Consider the following 15,068-nt stretch of genomic DNA (forward strand, 5'->3'; position numbering starts at 1 on the left):
AAGACACCAAATGATTTTATAACTTTATTTTCAAATAACTTTGAAAATGAAGCTGTTTGAAATAATTAGCAATAAATAAAACAAAATAAAAAAATACAAATGTGAATGTATGTTGTAAAAAAAAAAATCCACAGAGGCACATTGCAATATGGTGATTAAAAAGCAAAATGAAATCAACAACAATCTAGAATCACAGTGCTACATGTTTCTTTCCTCGAACACACAGGGGAACACTGAGGGCTGTGTAACTGGAACTAAAAATGTTTATTTTCAGGATGAGTTACAAATAAAAATTTGAATGCAGTAAGTCGACAAAAATCAACTGCAACCCTGTACTTTCTTTTAAGTCCAATACTGAGACCAATACTGAGACATAGAACTGATGATCTTGTGTGACAAAATCTCATATAGTTTTCATCAGAAGAATAAATGAGGAAACACTGAATACTGAATAAAAAACACACACTGTAACCTTAAAAACAGAACAAAAACAATGGTATAAGACACCATCGGAATGAATATCAGAAAAAAGCCACAACAACACAATGAAGTTACAATGCAATACAACATAAACAACAGATCTTTTTTTTAACTTAAAAATAAACATTGCTTTTGTGGTTTAGAAAGCTTAGGCATTTGCATATCACTAAATTTGCTACTTTAGCAATGATCAAAGTATTCAGCAGTGCTAAGGCTTTTTGAATATATTTTGTGTAGCATATATCAACTTAAGCTACAGCTTAGCAGTTTGTTTTATTGCATAGCTTACATGTTTGCAGAAACAATCTCTGCTTTTGTGCTTGATGGAAGTGAGCATGCACTGATATCAGCAGCTTCAATGAGGCAAAGCTGATTGGCTCAAGCACAACGATTTTGCATAATGCGCATTAAGGTGCTTTTAAAGCTATCAAGAAGTAACATTTATTTACATGTACAGAATATTTTTTAAAGCAATATTTTACATCAACTTTGACACAAGGTGTATTAGGCTACATATGTATTAAATATTACTAATGTTTTTAAATCTCTTGATTCATACTGAACAGTGTAACATATTCGTTTCAATACAATGTGCAGTCAAATAAACAATATTTTCTTGAGATTTGGACACGTTTGGAGGATTGAAAGATAGATAAGAAGTTTCAGTTTTTTTTTGTATAATTTTATTATTCTATTTTACTTCCAATTATGGGTGTTAAAGTGATATTTAAAGAAGTCAGTTATTATAGTCAGTGGGTTTTTTTTAGATTGTTTTGTGGATTTTCGTAACTTTCGTGAGACATTTTCTTATGTTTAATATGTATAACATTTTGGTATACTGATGCGTCAAGATCCCAGATCTTCTTATTCCTTATTATGAAAATTAGCATATTCATGAACAGGAAGACATATTTAGGAAGAATCAATTAATATTGCAGATCCTTTTTTTTTTTTTTTTTACTTTAAACCACTGCCTTCTGCTCATATAATGACTAGTAGTATGCTAAACGCCAATGACTGTGGATTTGGAAGTCCAGTAAAAAGCATGCAAAGCTTTATCGTGTCTACATGAATTTGGCAGTTTTGAAATTTAATGGAGCATCACAAATGGCTTTAGATCAATAGTGTATTCAGGACGGAGCGGGTCACCATAGTCATTTTGGTCTTGCGCGTACCTGCAGCAAGGTGGGCGTCTGTTCCATAATGCGCACCAGCAGCTTGTCAATGTAATCCTCCAGGTCTCTGACCTGAACCTTCATCTTCTTCAGTTCGGCCTCACGCTTCTCCAATAACGCCTCCTGCACCTCAGTTTCAGCTCGCTGCTTCTTGACGTCCATTTCCTGCTGAAGCAGCAGAGAAATCAGCTCCATGTTGGTCATGTTCTGATACTGAGCCCGGGCCTCAATCAGAGCCAGCTGCACAGGACACAGAAACACAGTCATGTTTACGAGAGAAAGACAGTAATGAACTAAAACTACTTCATTAAGTGTTTCAGCTGGTTTTCAATCACTTGTGCGTTCTTTCATTATCGTAAGTCCATATACATTTTACTGAGACCCTAAACAACCTCTCAGATCAATATGCTTGAATTTTTTTATCAGTGATATCTGTTGAGTAGAAGGGACATTTTGGGTGTTATTAGATACAAACTTAAAAGGTACTATTAAAGCATCTAATAATAGGTTATTAGATAAAACTTGTTAGTTAGAAGCACCTTTACTTCATTAAACTTTCAGTACCTGATTTTGCTCATCCTCAGCAGTGGTTGCTGGTGCAGATCTTCCGGGGTTAATGGTGGACTTGAGTTTTTCCAGAACTGAGCGGCTTTCAGGTTTCTTCTCTCCCTGGACAGTCGTGTTGGTCAAGGGCTTCACTGGGTGAGGGCTGTACAGCAGTGCAAAAAGGAGATAAATTAAGGATTTATGTAGACCTTGGGACTTCAGCATGGTTTAACCGGTATTCCGTTGGCATCTTATACTACTTTTAAAAATCTACTTTTCTAAATCTCATGTTTTTTGATTATTAACTTCCTGGTGAGTTGGTGAGTATAGCACAAGCAATAGCGAATAGTTGAAGCAGCAATGGTTAAAAGTAACATATACTTTAGACTTAAAACTTGTCCAATGACATATGTTCCAGAATCATGTGCCAATTTCTCTGGTGTTTGCTGAGTGGTACTGTATATACATATCGTACTATCTTAAAAAAAAAAAGAAGACAGGAGCTGATTGTTGTAGAATCATGTTTGCAATGGCAAATTTTTAACAATTTCATCACTCAGTTGCTCTGTCATAGTTTTATTTCATTTAAGCATCAACTTGTTTGGAGAGTTAATACAACTTTTTTTAAATTAATAAAACTGTAAAAATTCCTTTTCATAAATTTAAATAAAGCTGGAATAAAAAAATAAAAAAATATTAGATGAAAGACTTAACCTTATAAAACTTAAAAATTAGAAATACTATTTTGGCAACTAACTAAAACAAAACAAGTTGAAGTACTAAAATTACTAAAGCCAAAATTTAAATAAATAAATTAAAGCTATGTAGAAATATAAAGCACTAACAAAAATCACTAAAACTTAAAATTAAAATAAAAAAACTGAAACTAAAAGTCTAAGTGAAGACATCTTGGCAAATCTGTGCACTGACTTTGTTGAGGTAATTTCTAAAAGGAGACATGTGAGATTACTGGATTTTAGTAGAAGAAGATTTTAGTAGAAGATTTTAGACGTATAAGGAAAAAAAGGAGTCTCAAGCAATTTAATATCAACGCTGTCAAGGAGAAGCACTTCAGATATTAAAGATATCTCATTTACAATTTTTGTCTCTGGGTACTAACAAACTAAAAAACAGTGATACTAGAGTCTACATCTCACCTCATCAAACCTCTCATAAACACTTCTTGCATTCAATAAAACTCTGTCATCTAACTTTAGACTATTTTTATGGTAAGTTTAGTTACCTCTACAAGGAAAGACGTGTTGCGGTATGTCCACCAAAACGGAAAGAAGACTGAATAAAGCAACAGAAAAGCAAAGATGAAATATGAAATAACTAAAGGTAACACAGCATGAGCAAACCAGGAGGAAACATAATAAGAGATGGTGCACATTTGTCAAAGTCCAAATCATAGCAAGCTGTGAGCGCAAAACCAAAGTTTGTTCTAGGCCAACATATGTGAGAGCATTTATGAGCCTGTCCTAGTGCAACTGTGAGAGAGAATGAATTCATTTCTCAGGTGAGAGCAGAGGTGAGTGCGCTTTTAAAGGCAGTGAGGTCTCACCTGCTCTCCTCATGGGGCAGGAGGACGTTTGCTGGCTGTGTCTCCTCAGGTGAGAGGGAGAGCGGTGCATCAACGTGGGACTGGGCTGTGGAGGAGCATGTGGAACCCATGCTGAGCATCTCGTTTGGGGGCTTTGCCGGAAGGGAAGGGTCAAGGCGGAGACAGGAATTAGTACCAGCTAATGGGGTGGATGAAGAGGAAAGATCATGCAAAATGAGGTCTGATGCAGGATTATTAGAGCCTGGGAGCGAGTCGGCACAGGAGACAGTTTTGGGTGAGCTTGTGGTGGAGCGTGGTCTGATGCGGGCTGATCTGACTTCTGTAGTATAGGGGCTTCTGGAATTTCTTGGAGCTACTCTAGCATGAAAGTCCTCAAAGCTGATTTGTTCATCCAACGTCGAACAAGATCCCTTGACCTCATTGTTCTTTGAGAAGCAGACTTCAGAGTTTAGGTTACCTTCTGTTAAATTAACATTAGGCTCCTCATCATGCGTAGTGAGCAAGATGCAACTGTCTTCCGCCATCTCTGGTTGGATTTGAGTTGTCACAGTGTTGTCATTGCTTGAGAATGCTTGAGTGATCACAGTGCAGTCGTTTCTGAGGAGAACATCAGCCACGTCTTGAGAGTCACAGTTAAACTTTGAAGCAGTGTTTTGGTGTTCACAAGAGTCGACTTTTTGTCCTCCCAGTCCGTCACAAGATCTCTCAAAAGGGGATGAGCAATGGTTGTGGTTTTGTGAGTCAGACAAATGTGATGTGCTATCATTATGAGTGTTCCTTGGTGAAAACATCTTCAACTCTGACGCCATTCTGCACAATATATCCTCAGGTAAGCCTGGTGAGCACCTGGGAAGTGAGGAACCGTTGCCAGAGAGCAAATGTGAAGAAACTTTGGATGCTTCACCTTCTTTATTAATTTCAAAAGGAGGTTGCAAGTCTGACTGTGAACTTTCAGAATCAATGAAAGCAAACTCAGAAGTAATATCTGTATTGTTGTTTGAATCTCTAGGAGAGAGGGTCAACAAACCAATGCCATTGGTTTTAGTCTGTAGTTGTTGCTCATTGGAGACCTTTACTTCACAGGACAATTCTGAATCGTGTTTGGGTTGGGTCTGAGGTGAACTGCAAAGTGATTCGGTCACCGTGGTTTCCCAATCAGACGGAAAACAAAGTGTTTCAGGTACTGTGTTCTCGCATTCAGAGTTTCCAAGAGCATCTTCACCGAAACCATTTGGAGAGACACAAGCATTGTTTGTAGGGAAATCTTGCCCTATTGCTTCCCCAACCATGAATTTGTTCAGGTTGATATCACTGTTCAACTCCGCTTCCATCTTGTTATACCCCACTGAAGAAATGTGATGCAACTCTTTATCTGAACATAAAATCTGAGAGCTCCTCTTCAAGTCTCCGTCTCTCACACGCTGAAGGGAGGCAAAGTCAGTCTGGGAGAGAAAGCAAGCCTCTTTCTGCACAGCCAGCTCCTGGGCTCTATCCAACCAGCTGTCCATGGTGATCACTTGGGTTCTTATGGGTTTACGTGGTGGTAGAGGAGGAAGATCCCATGGCTTTGAAATACCCATATCAACTTCATCAACTCTTAAACCAATCGCTTTATCATTTACAAACACCATCTGTTTTGTATATGGTTCCTGTGAAAGAAACGGTGCTGATGGAGGTCTAGTTGGAGTTCCACTTGGTGATTTGAGACGGCTTGAGGCAAATGCTTCAAAATCATCCCATTCCCCAGCCCTCTCAGACAGAGAGTGGTTCGGATTAATATTTGAGTTTGCTTCTGGGGTCTCAAGCATAATGGTGGGAAGAGACCTCTGCCTGGACATACTCCTGGGTCTTTCCCGCTTTATTGCGGACATTTTGTTTGACACTCCATTACGGAGGGGACTGGATCCGACTGGATAGTGATAAAAACTGGAATTTAGAGAACAGTAACCGGCAGTTGGAGACGTCAGTGCTTCCTCGGCTATAAGATCCTCAAAAAAAGGGTTTTGCTGTAGTCGTGTGAGGAAAGGGTTGGAGGGAGAGATGGAAGGGGGTGTTGGGGAAGAGTGGGTGAATGGGTTGGTGTGATTGCCACTAGGGGGAGACACCAAGCCAGTAGTGCAACTGAGGGGAAGAGAGCATGGGGGCTGACTGGGGGAGCAAGGGATCTGACAGGGGGTGTCTGAGCTGCTCTCTACCTTAGGAGAGACTCCCAGCCTGTGGAGGGAAGGCAGAAGTAGTCCTCTTAGTCATAGTGTGTAATGGGCCATATCATCTAACTATGGGTGAGGGGAGAGAGACAGTTCTTCTCTATTACAGAGACACCTGTTAATAGAAGAAAAACTGTCTTTGGATTCAAATTCGTTCATGTTTTGTTCCGGAAGTGTCTGGCATGTTTTGACCAGCTTGCAAACTGTGTTCCTACATAAATACTGTTTGTTTAGCTGGAACAATTGAAAAAGAGCAATAGGGGTGGGAAAAGGTGTTTTCTTTCATCCTAAAATCTTTAATTAGGGGTGGCTGATTTAATCAGTATACACGATAAACCGGTAGAAATTTGACAATTGCACATTTTGGATTATCATCCCTATCGCTCATTTGACGTTGCATCATAGTGATTTTAAACCATTTATATAATTCAATTCGGTATTTGTGTTTTGACAGACGGTTTTCTGTGCACACATCAGAGGTGCGCACACATAAAGCCATCTGTCACACAGCACAAGAAACAAATTCAGAACTTTTTTGTGGTTTATTGTACTTGAAGTTATGTCAAAATGAATGACTGTCTTTGATGAGTATTTTGGTAAACACAGTCGGTTGTGTCTTAAGCGAACATAACAGTTGGGAGAAAATCAGAGGTGTATAGGTCTTAAAGCTCTTACAGCCTACTGCAATACACTTGCTGCTGTATGTGTCCTTAATGTTAATCAAATAACAAAAAAAATAATAATAATAATAATAATAAAAAAATTCGCTCACTGCTCTTGACTGAATAATTTTTTGATTTAATAAGAATCAGTACACATTTAATTTATACTGTGAAGACTATGCAGTGTTTTATTTCACATTTGATGACTTTATTCAGTTTCTTTATTTCTTACTTCTATTAGAAAGACCTACCTGAACCTAAAAAAGCACTGTTTATGTGTAGCTTTTAGTTTTTCTTATTTTATTACTGACTGTTTACTTGTCTTCAGCAATCTTGAGAACTTTTGACTTATATTAGTTAGACAAGTTTTGTGTATTAGTTTAATATTTTCGTAACAACCTTTCTTCCAGCAAAAATAACTATATATTAAAATGACTCCAATTGTGATATAATATGTGTCATAACACCCCACCCCTAACTCTAACTAATTAACATAAAACAGGTGTGAACTATAAGAAAATGATTTGATGTGTTGAAAAAAAACATGCTGCTGAACAAAAAGATGAAATTACTGAAAGGTGAAATAAAATCAATGTAATATAAGTGGACATTTCTTTAAAAAAAGAAAGAAAATAGCTGATGATTTTGAATGCTTCAACAAATTTGTGGAACTTGACCATTTTTTTGGATGAAAACACACACATTAACAAGCCCTTCTTTGAAGAATGTCTTGACCTATGTTCTGCAAACCAAGAGCAATATAAAGGAATGAAATGGAAAAAGCTGCTGCAGTAACTGTTGCATCAGCAAATTCAAACAGCTCTTTTTTCTAAGAATACTCTCTGAGGACCAAAATGCAGGCTGACATTCAAAGCCATTCCCTTAAAAACAAAGTATCCCTTTTGAAGAACGCCTGACACTCAAATACAGATCATGGTGAGCGGCTATTGATGATATTGATACATGTGCAAAGTCAGACATCTTTTGTACTGTAACATAAAACCTAGTAGCCGTGCTTTCACTCACCTTGGCTTGTTCTGCGAGTCACTGGAGCCAAACCATCCTCTGCGTCTGCCCTCAAGCGGAGCAGAAACCTGGCTCTGCTCCGGCTTGGCTGGGAGAGAGTCACTCCTACCGCTAGAAAACAGAGTTTTCCTCAGCTTTTTCCCTTTATCCACCACTTCCACGGTTCCAGCGGCCTGCACTGGCTTCCCCTCTGGAGTGGCGGCCCCTTGGGTCTGACTCTGAGCTCCATCCATCTCCCCGTCCTCCTTCTTAGTCTTTTCAATGGACCAGCGTCTCCCATCGCTCTTCTGCGAGTCCTCGCCACGTCGGGTCAGGTTCTGGAGAGAGCGAGAAAGGGGTGCGCATTTCTCCAGCAGGGAGAGCTTGGCCGGGATGGTGCTTGGACTCTTGGGGCTGGCAGGCTCGGATGAGTAGATATGGGTACCGTTGATGCAGAGGGTTGATTTGGAGAGCGCCATGCTCTGACCTTTTAGGTTTTCCACGGCAGGGATAAGATGAGGAACACCCGTGATCTTACTGGCTTCATCGCTGTGTGCACGCTTGTGGGTCATCACTTTAAAGACACAAATCACAGAATTTAGATCGGTAGGTGTCGACTAGACATTTGAGGAGTGTTTGAAAGATGTCTCAAAGGGATAGTTCACCCCAAAAGGAAAATTCTGTCTTAATTTACTCACCTCCATGTCGTTCCAAAATTATTTCATCTGTGAAACACAAAAGAAGATTTTTTTTTCTTTTTTATTAGCTTTGTCCACACAATGAAAGTAAATGCTGTCAAATAGCTGACTGACCTTTTATCCCTGCTTCAGTGTCCATACGGAAGGGCTCCATCACTCTGCTGCTGTAGACAGGTGTTCTGGACAGCTCTACTGGGGCGAATGGATCCCCAGAGGACGATGCCATGCTACTGTCCGAAGCCAATGACGAACAGGACCGTGTGTCTGAATTCTTGCGTAGTTTCCCTTTAAAGAAGAAGTCTTTCACCTTGCTTCTGTGTTCATCGAGCACCTCTTCCACGCCTGGATCATCGGGTCCACCATCTCCTGCAAACGGAGGACCTACAGAGCCTGATATGGCGGCGTAGCGGCCGGGTAAAATGGCAGAGGAGGACTCCAAATCTCCTCGCTTTTTTCCTGTGACGCGGTCCTTCAGTTTCCCAAATGCAGAACGAGGCTTGTCCTTTACGGTCAAGTCGTACATACTAGCGGTCATGTTGTTGCGGGTGAACTGGATGGTGACCTGCAGCTCTCCCCGCTCCTTCTCCTTTCGACCAGCCTTGGAGCGCAGCTTGAACCACCTTAAAAATAGAAGAAGAAAAAAAGAAAATCATCTAAAAGCTAATTTATATTATCTAATGCACACTTAAAAGTAATGTTTAAAACACTATTTTAATAAATAAATGTACTTGTAGTATTAAAAATGACTGTTTTAATTTATTTAGACAAAATATTATAGAATTGTTATACTGGTAATTTATCAGTTATTGATCATTAGATGAAAATCAATATCAGAGAGAATTTTAATTTTGGTGCATCTCTACTCTTCTATTTAATGGTTATGATAAACATAAATATGAATCTCATGAAGACTGTCAATAACATATCCAGATTATATTGCACCATACCCCCCACCCCCACTTTATAATAATTTTAAATTGTATGATTTGTGACATTATTTTAATGTAATTTAATTCAATTTAAAATTGAAATAATACTTAAATACAGTAAAAACAGTAATATTGTGATGAAATAAAAGCAGCCTTGGTGAGCATAAGAGACTTCTTTCAAAAACATTTTAAAAATCTTACTGACCCCAAACGTTTGAACTGTGTTTTTTGTCTATTGATTTGAGAGGTAAAAAACAAAACAATTTTGGCCTGAACCTTTACACTTAAAACGATGCTCTCAGAGATGGCCTCATCTTTTATAACATAGGCTTACAATTTCCTGCACCACACTGAAGCGAACCGCTATGACCTATACAGGAGTGCAAACACAAGCGGGGGCCTCTTGAACGAATGTTACTGCATTAGGATAGTGCCGTCCCTTTGTCTCACAGAGAACCAGTGGTGAAACTATTTCCTCCATTTCCGGTACACCACAGAGCACCTCATGTGCGCACACGTGCAGAGAGCCAAGACAAACGCCTCAAACCAGGAGACGGCAGAAGAGAGAGAAAGGGAGGGAGAAAGAGGTGCAACTCCAAGCTCAATTAAATCCAGATGTGCAGAACAGCCTCACGCCTACAATGACATGTGATGATTCAGATTCAGAATAGTGTGTGCAGAGATGGACATTTCCATATGACCTGAAATGCTGAGAGGCCTATATGGCAGTGCAAACAGTAACTAGAAAATGAAAGTTGAATGTTGACATGAGGAATTCATTTGCTATGCTGTTACTAGACAAATCCAGTCACCTGACCTTAGCAGTGTGGTGTTAGAGGTGGTTGCAGGAGGAGGTCTTTAAGAAAGTTGCAGGCAGGTGAGTTTAATCAAGATTCTTGGTCAATAGAGTTGAGAACCTGATTTAGATTAGTTAGATTGTTATCCTATATTAAAATAGCTCATTTAAATACTTTCAAGTCATCCTGTGGTCCCCGAAGATGAGATCCACTGTGGCTGCAAGGACAACAGCCAAGAATTGTTGCAGCATGTTTTGCACAGGCAAAAAAATTTTTAAATAAAAAAATAAAATTGTTATTTTAATTTTCTTCCAACAACTTTGCAGATCAGGAACTATTAAAACCAGTAACATGCTTATACAGATAAGAAACAAATATACTAAAATTCTTATTACAATTTGGTACTTACTAACATCTTGGTGGTGTTTTTTAATTAAATCAATTTTGTTATTTAGTTGCACATCGTGTGAATTTGAGAGTTGAATGGGGGACGTGAGGATAAAGGAAGGCGTATCGAATATGAAAATAACAATGTTATTGTTGCTCAGCATGGCTCAGTGACTTCCTCCCTCACTTGTTTATAGAGGTTTTAGCCAAGAGGCCCCCACCTTCCTCATCTCTTCCTCCTCTCCCATGACAAATGATTTACTCCTAATGACGGCACTGCTAGACATGTAGTTAAACTTCATCTGCATTTGATGTGGAAGCTTTTAAACAAGAGATATATTCAAATAAAATGAACATTTGAAAAAAGACCAAGATTCCAGAAAGGTTACGTCTGTTGGACTGCAGTGAAATGCGTGTTTGTTGAGATTCAGTCGGACTCTGTGACCATTCTGACACACACTGGTACTACCCTGTGTGCAGGCATGACTCTGTGCCAGCACTGAGGAGGACTAGACGCAGCATGCCCCTCCAAGTATGTTGCTGTTTTTGTGTCTGTAAAAACATATCCCATTACTCTGGAATTCAAAACAGTGTTGGTTTTGCACTTCCCATAGATTGCTTGTGTGGCTTTGACCACCATGCATGCGTTTAATATTGCATGTGACATCAGTAATTTAGGTTAGGTTTTGGTGGAAGGCCAAAGAATCTTCCTGCAGTTTTATTATGTTGCAAATGCGAATGTCTGTCCAACTGGGAAATGGGTGCACAGAAATTCTTCCATCCAAAATCACAGGCTCACGGTTTTGGCATGACTGTGTCAAATATCCCAGGACTATATCAACTGAAAAACAAGGAAAGCTCCTATGCTTTAAAAGTACATTCAATTACATGAATTTGTAAGGCTATAATAACCATAAAGACAGAACTTAAGGCTACACTTTCTTTTTTTTATTTTTACAAATACTCTTGCTGTCATGTGGGAATGATGGTGAAGCAGTAAAACAACACTAAAATGTCATGTTTATTTTAACATGTACCCAATAATCAGTGTAATTATAGTATCATTGAGATACTATTATTGTTTCTATCAATATTTTGAATTCATCTTTATGTTTCACACTTCCATTTTAATTTTCTTTATTATTTTAAAATTGTTTATTTCATTATTATATTTTTAAATGTGTCTTTTTTTGTGTGCATTTTTATTTCATGTTTTAAGTGTAGTTATTTTAGTATAGCAAACAAAATTTGGAATGTTTCAATTTTAGAAAACTTTAAAAGGGTTTTGGATACTTTTGTGCACTGGGAGAGACCAACTCAAACCAGCTAAGACGAGCAAACCATGTACATTTATCGTGTAAATACCCTGGCACGTGAATATGGTAATCATGCAGTACTATGGTAATGATGCTACTGTACCATGGTACTGACACAGTGCAAAAGTCTTAAGAGGCCCTCGACCAAGAGGCCCATTAATTGATCCTATTATTAGCTCTACTCACTCATTTCTAGGACACATTCCTTCCTGGAAAACTTTGTCGAGAGGAACAATAGTTTGTCCGAGAAACACGTCCAGGCCGATCAACACTCTATGCATCACGGTGAGGACCAGGTTGCTGCTCCCGGGTGGGTACGCGCTCGTCCCTCCCGCCTCCAGCAGCCCGGGCTGGAGCTCAAACGAGCACTCCTCGTTCCACTGCGGCTCCTCAGCCTTCTCCACCAGGCCGGTGTTGTACTTCTCCTTGCCGACCTGGATGATAGTGTAAACATAGCGGCTGCCTTGCTTGCCCTTCGACCGCAGACCCCTCGCGCGAAGCACGGTCACGTTGACATGCGTCGGGACCCATCTCTGATCATCGTCGTCCAGGCTGATAAGAGGCATCCCGGTGCAGTTGGAGACGCAGTTGTTTGGGCTAATCCAACAGAATGACACTTGCGCATTGGATAACTATGCACTGCCCGCGCCCTTGCGCCTGTCCGCCGCCCGAAGTTGCAGAAAGAGAAATCGCTGCATTATCATTCAGCTCGATTCAAGAAGACGATCACAATCGCAACGCTGATGATAATAAATAGCCTATATAATCCCTCGCGAGACAAACCACACCAATTTACTTTAGTGGGCGTTGTGGACCCTCGGCGTCACCGCCACAAGATTTTGACAACTCACTGCGCTGCTGCTGCGCGGCCCGCCCTCCAACATTTTGTGGGGGCTCCGCAATAAAGTGTCCAGCAGAATTAAAGAGAAAGGCAGCTCAAATCCGTGATGGAATGGTTCATTTCAGAACATAATGAATAATCTTGCAGAGATGACTAGTTTGAGCTCTACCTTGACTTGGAATCAGAGAGCACGCCAGAATGTGAGAAAACGTACCTGAGAAACGCTGAAGCAGCTCCAATGTGGCGTTTCTTTCTTGCAAAGAGTTTTGAATGAATCCTTTCGGTGAGCGAATCGGTTATTTGAACAAATATATTATTTTTTATTCTCTTAACTCACTTTGTTCATTTTCATGGATCTTGCAGATGAGCATCTCTGGTTGGACTTACTCAGTGTTCGAATTGTGTCAAAGCTCTTGGGGGGCCCCCTCCAGGGCCGGCCCGCGGCATAGGCGGTATAGGCAAATGCTAGGGGCGCCACTCATCCATAGGGGCGCCAGAATGAGTGAACGGGTGAATTATTTTTTTATTTTTTTTATTTTTATTTTTTTATATATATAATACTATTTTAAAACCATTAATTCGAAATACAAAAAAAAAAAAAAAAAAAGTCCAGCTCACCAATCGTCCCCCGCCCATCGAGTGCTTGAAGTGCGTCAGAAACAGAGCGCGCGCGCGATCAGTTGTTGGTAATTTGTTGTGTAGCGTGCGCGACTCCGCATCCAATGTAGACAGCACTGCTTTTGCTAACACACAGCTCGTAGAAACGGGCCTGGCAGCTCGCGCCAGTTCTAGACGCGGTGAAAGTTTCCTGATTGTGACGGAAGGCCGAATTTACATGACACATTATAAATGAGCATAGTCTGCGATAGATACAGTGCCAAAAAGAAGAGAAGAGGATAAAAGGGGATAAAGACAGAGGTAAAGTGATGTAGTGAATGAACAATTTATGGGATAGGAGTAAGATACTATAATTTCATGGCAGTTATTTTTACCTTAAACTTAATGTTAGCAGTTGTTCTGAGTTCTCCAGAGTCCCCAGACTGTGTGGTTTTGTAACAATCATGTCAGTTTTAAGACGCATTTTTTATTATCACTTTTTTATTAATGTTTTACTCTACAGTTGTGCAGTTGTGGGGATACAGTACAGGCCAAAAGTTTGGAAACATTACTATTTTTAATGTTTTTGAAAAAAGTTTCTTCTGCTCATCAAGCCTGCATTTATTTGATCAAAAATACAGAAAAAATAATAAATATTGTGATATATTATTACAATTTAAAATAATTGGTTTTCAATTTATTATACTTTAAATTATCATTTATTTCTGTGATGCAAAGCTGAATTTTCAGCATCATTACTCCAGTCTTCAGTGTCACATGTGACATCCAGTTTATCACATGATCCTTTAGAAATCATTTTAATATTCTGATTTATTATGAGTGTTGGAAACAGTTCTGCTGCCTAATATATTTGATGAATAAAATGTTAAAAAGAACTGCATTTATTTAAAATAAAATAAAATATTTTCTAATTATATAAATCATCTTTACGATCACTTTTTATCAATTTAACACATCCTTGCTGAATAAAAGTATTGATTTATTTCAACCAACCCCCCCCCCCCCCCCCAAAAAAAACCAACTGACCCCAAATTACTGACCAGTAGTGTATATTGTTGTTACAAAAGATTTCTATTTTTAAAACATTTAAAAAAAAATTTTTTTTACTATTTATTTATCAAAGTATCCTAAAAAAGTATCACAGGTTATGAAAAAATATTAAGCAGCAGAACTGTTTCCAACTTTGATAATGAATCATCATATTAGAATGATTTCTAAAGGATCATGTGATAGACTGGAGTAATGATGCTGAAAATTCAGCTTTGCATCACAGAAATAAATGATAATTTAAAGTATAATAAATTGAAAACCAATTATTTTAAATTGTAATAATATATCACAATATTAAAAAATGTTCTGTATTTTTGATCAAATAAATGCAGGCTTGATGAGCAGAAGAAATTTCTTTCAAAAACATTAAAAATAGTAATGTTTCCAAACTTTTGGCCTGTACATTTTATGGCATAGTAATGATATTTATTTACAGGTTTATTCAAAATAGCAAAGTTCACATTAAATCTTTATTGTAAATCATGCTATAAAAGATAATGGGGACTTGACTTGAATGCTATGTAATGCTCTTGGTATTTGTGTTTAGGCTGTAATGTGTGTGTGTGTGTATATAGGCCTATATATATATATATATATATATATATATATATATATATATATATATATATGCTAAATCATGAACACAATGACGGGGTGAAATGGGCTGTGATGCATGGGGCGCCAGGTAAAATCTTGCCTAGGGCAGCATATTGGTCAGGGCCGGCCCTGGCCCCCTCCACCCCACCCCACCCACAAACAAACAACCAAACAAAAAACAACCTAATAATATACA

At 38.7% G+C, this 15,068-nt stretch overlaps 1 protein-coding gene across 2 annotated transcripts; it reads right to left on the reverse strand.

The window, feature by feature from the left end:
* Window positions 1–11: 11 nt before the first annotated feature.
* Window positions 12–12,710, reverse strand: rab11fip5b (RAB11 family interacting protein 5b (class I)). Of its 2 annotated transcripts, XM_082178154.1 has the most exons (7): window positions 11,953–12,710; window positions 8,452–8,957; window positions 8,338–8,364; window positions 7,661–8,213; window positions 3,766–5,979; window positions 2,220–2,364; window positions 12–1,895 (listed from the first exon to the last, which is right to left on the reverse strand). In XM_082178154.1, the coding sequence occupies exons 1-7, from the start codon at window positions 12,330–12,332 to the stop codon at window positions 1,635–1,637; spliced, it is 4,086 nt and encodes a 1,361-aa protein (XP_082034280.1). In that variant the 5' UTR covers window positions 12,333–12,710; the 3' UTR covers window positions 12–1,634. The 2 variants fall into 2 exon arrangements, with proteins under 2 accessions (XP_082034280.1, XP_082034281.1); XM_082178155.1 differs by lacking the exon at window positions 3,766–5,979 and having other exon boundaries at window positions 11,953–12,704.
* Window positions 12,711–15,068: the final 2,358 nt, after the last annotated feature.

Source organism: Leuciscus leuciscus (assembly GCF_965113295.1).
Source record: "Leuciscus leuciscus genome assembly, chromosome: 8".
Classification (NCBI taxonomy): domain Eukaryota; kingdom Metazoa; phylum Chordata; class Actinopteri; order Cypriniformes; family Leuciscidae; genus Leuciscus; species Leuciscus leuciscus.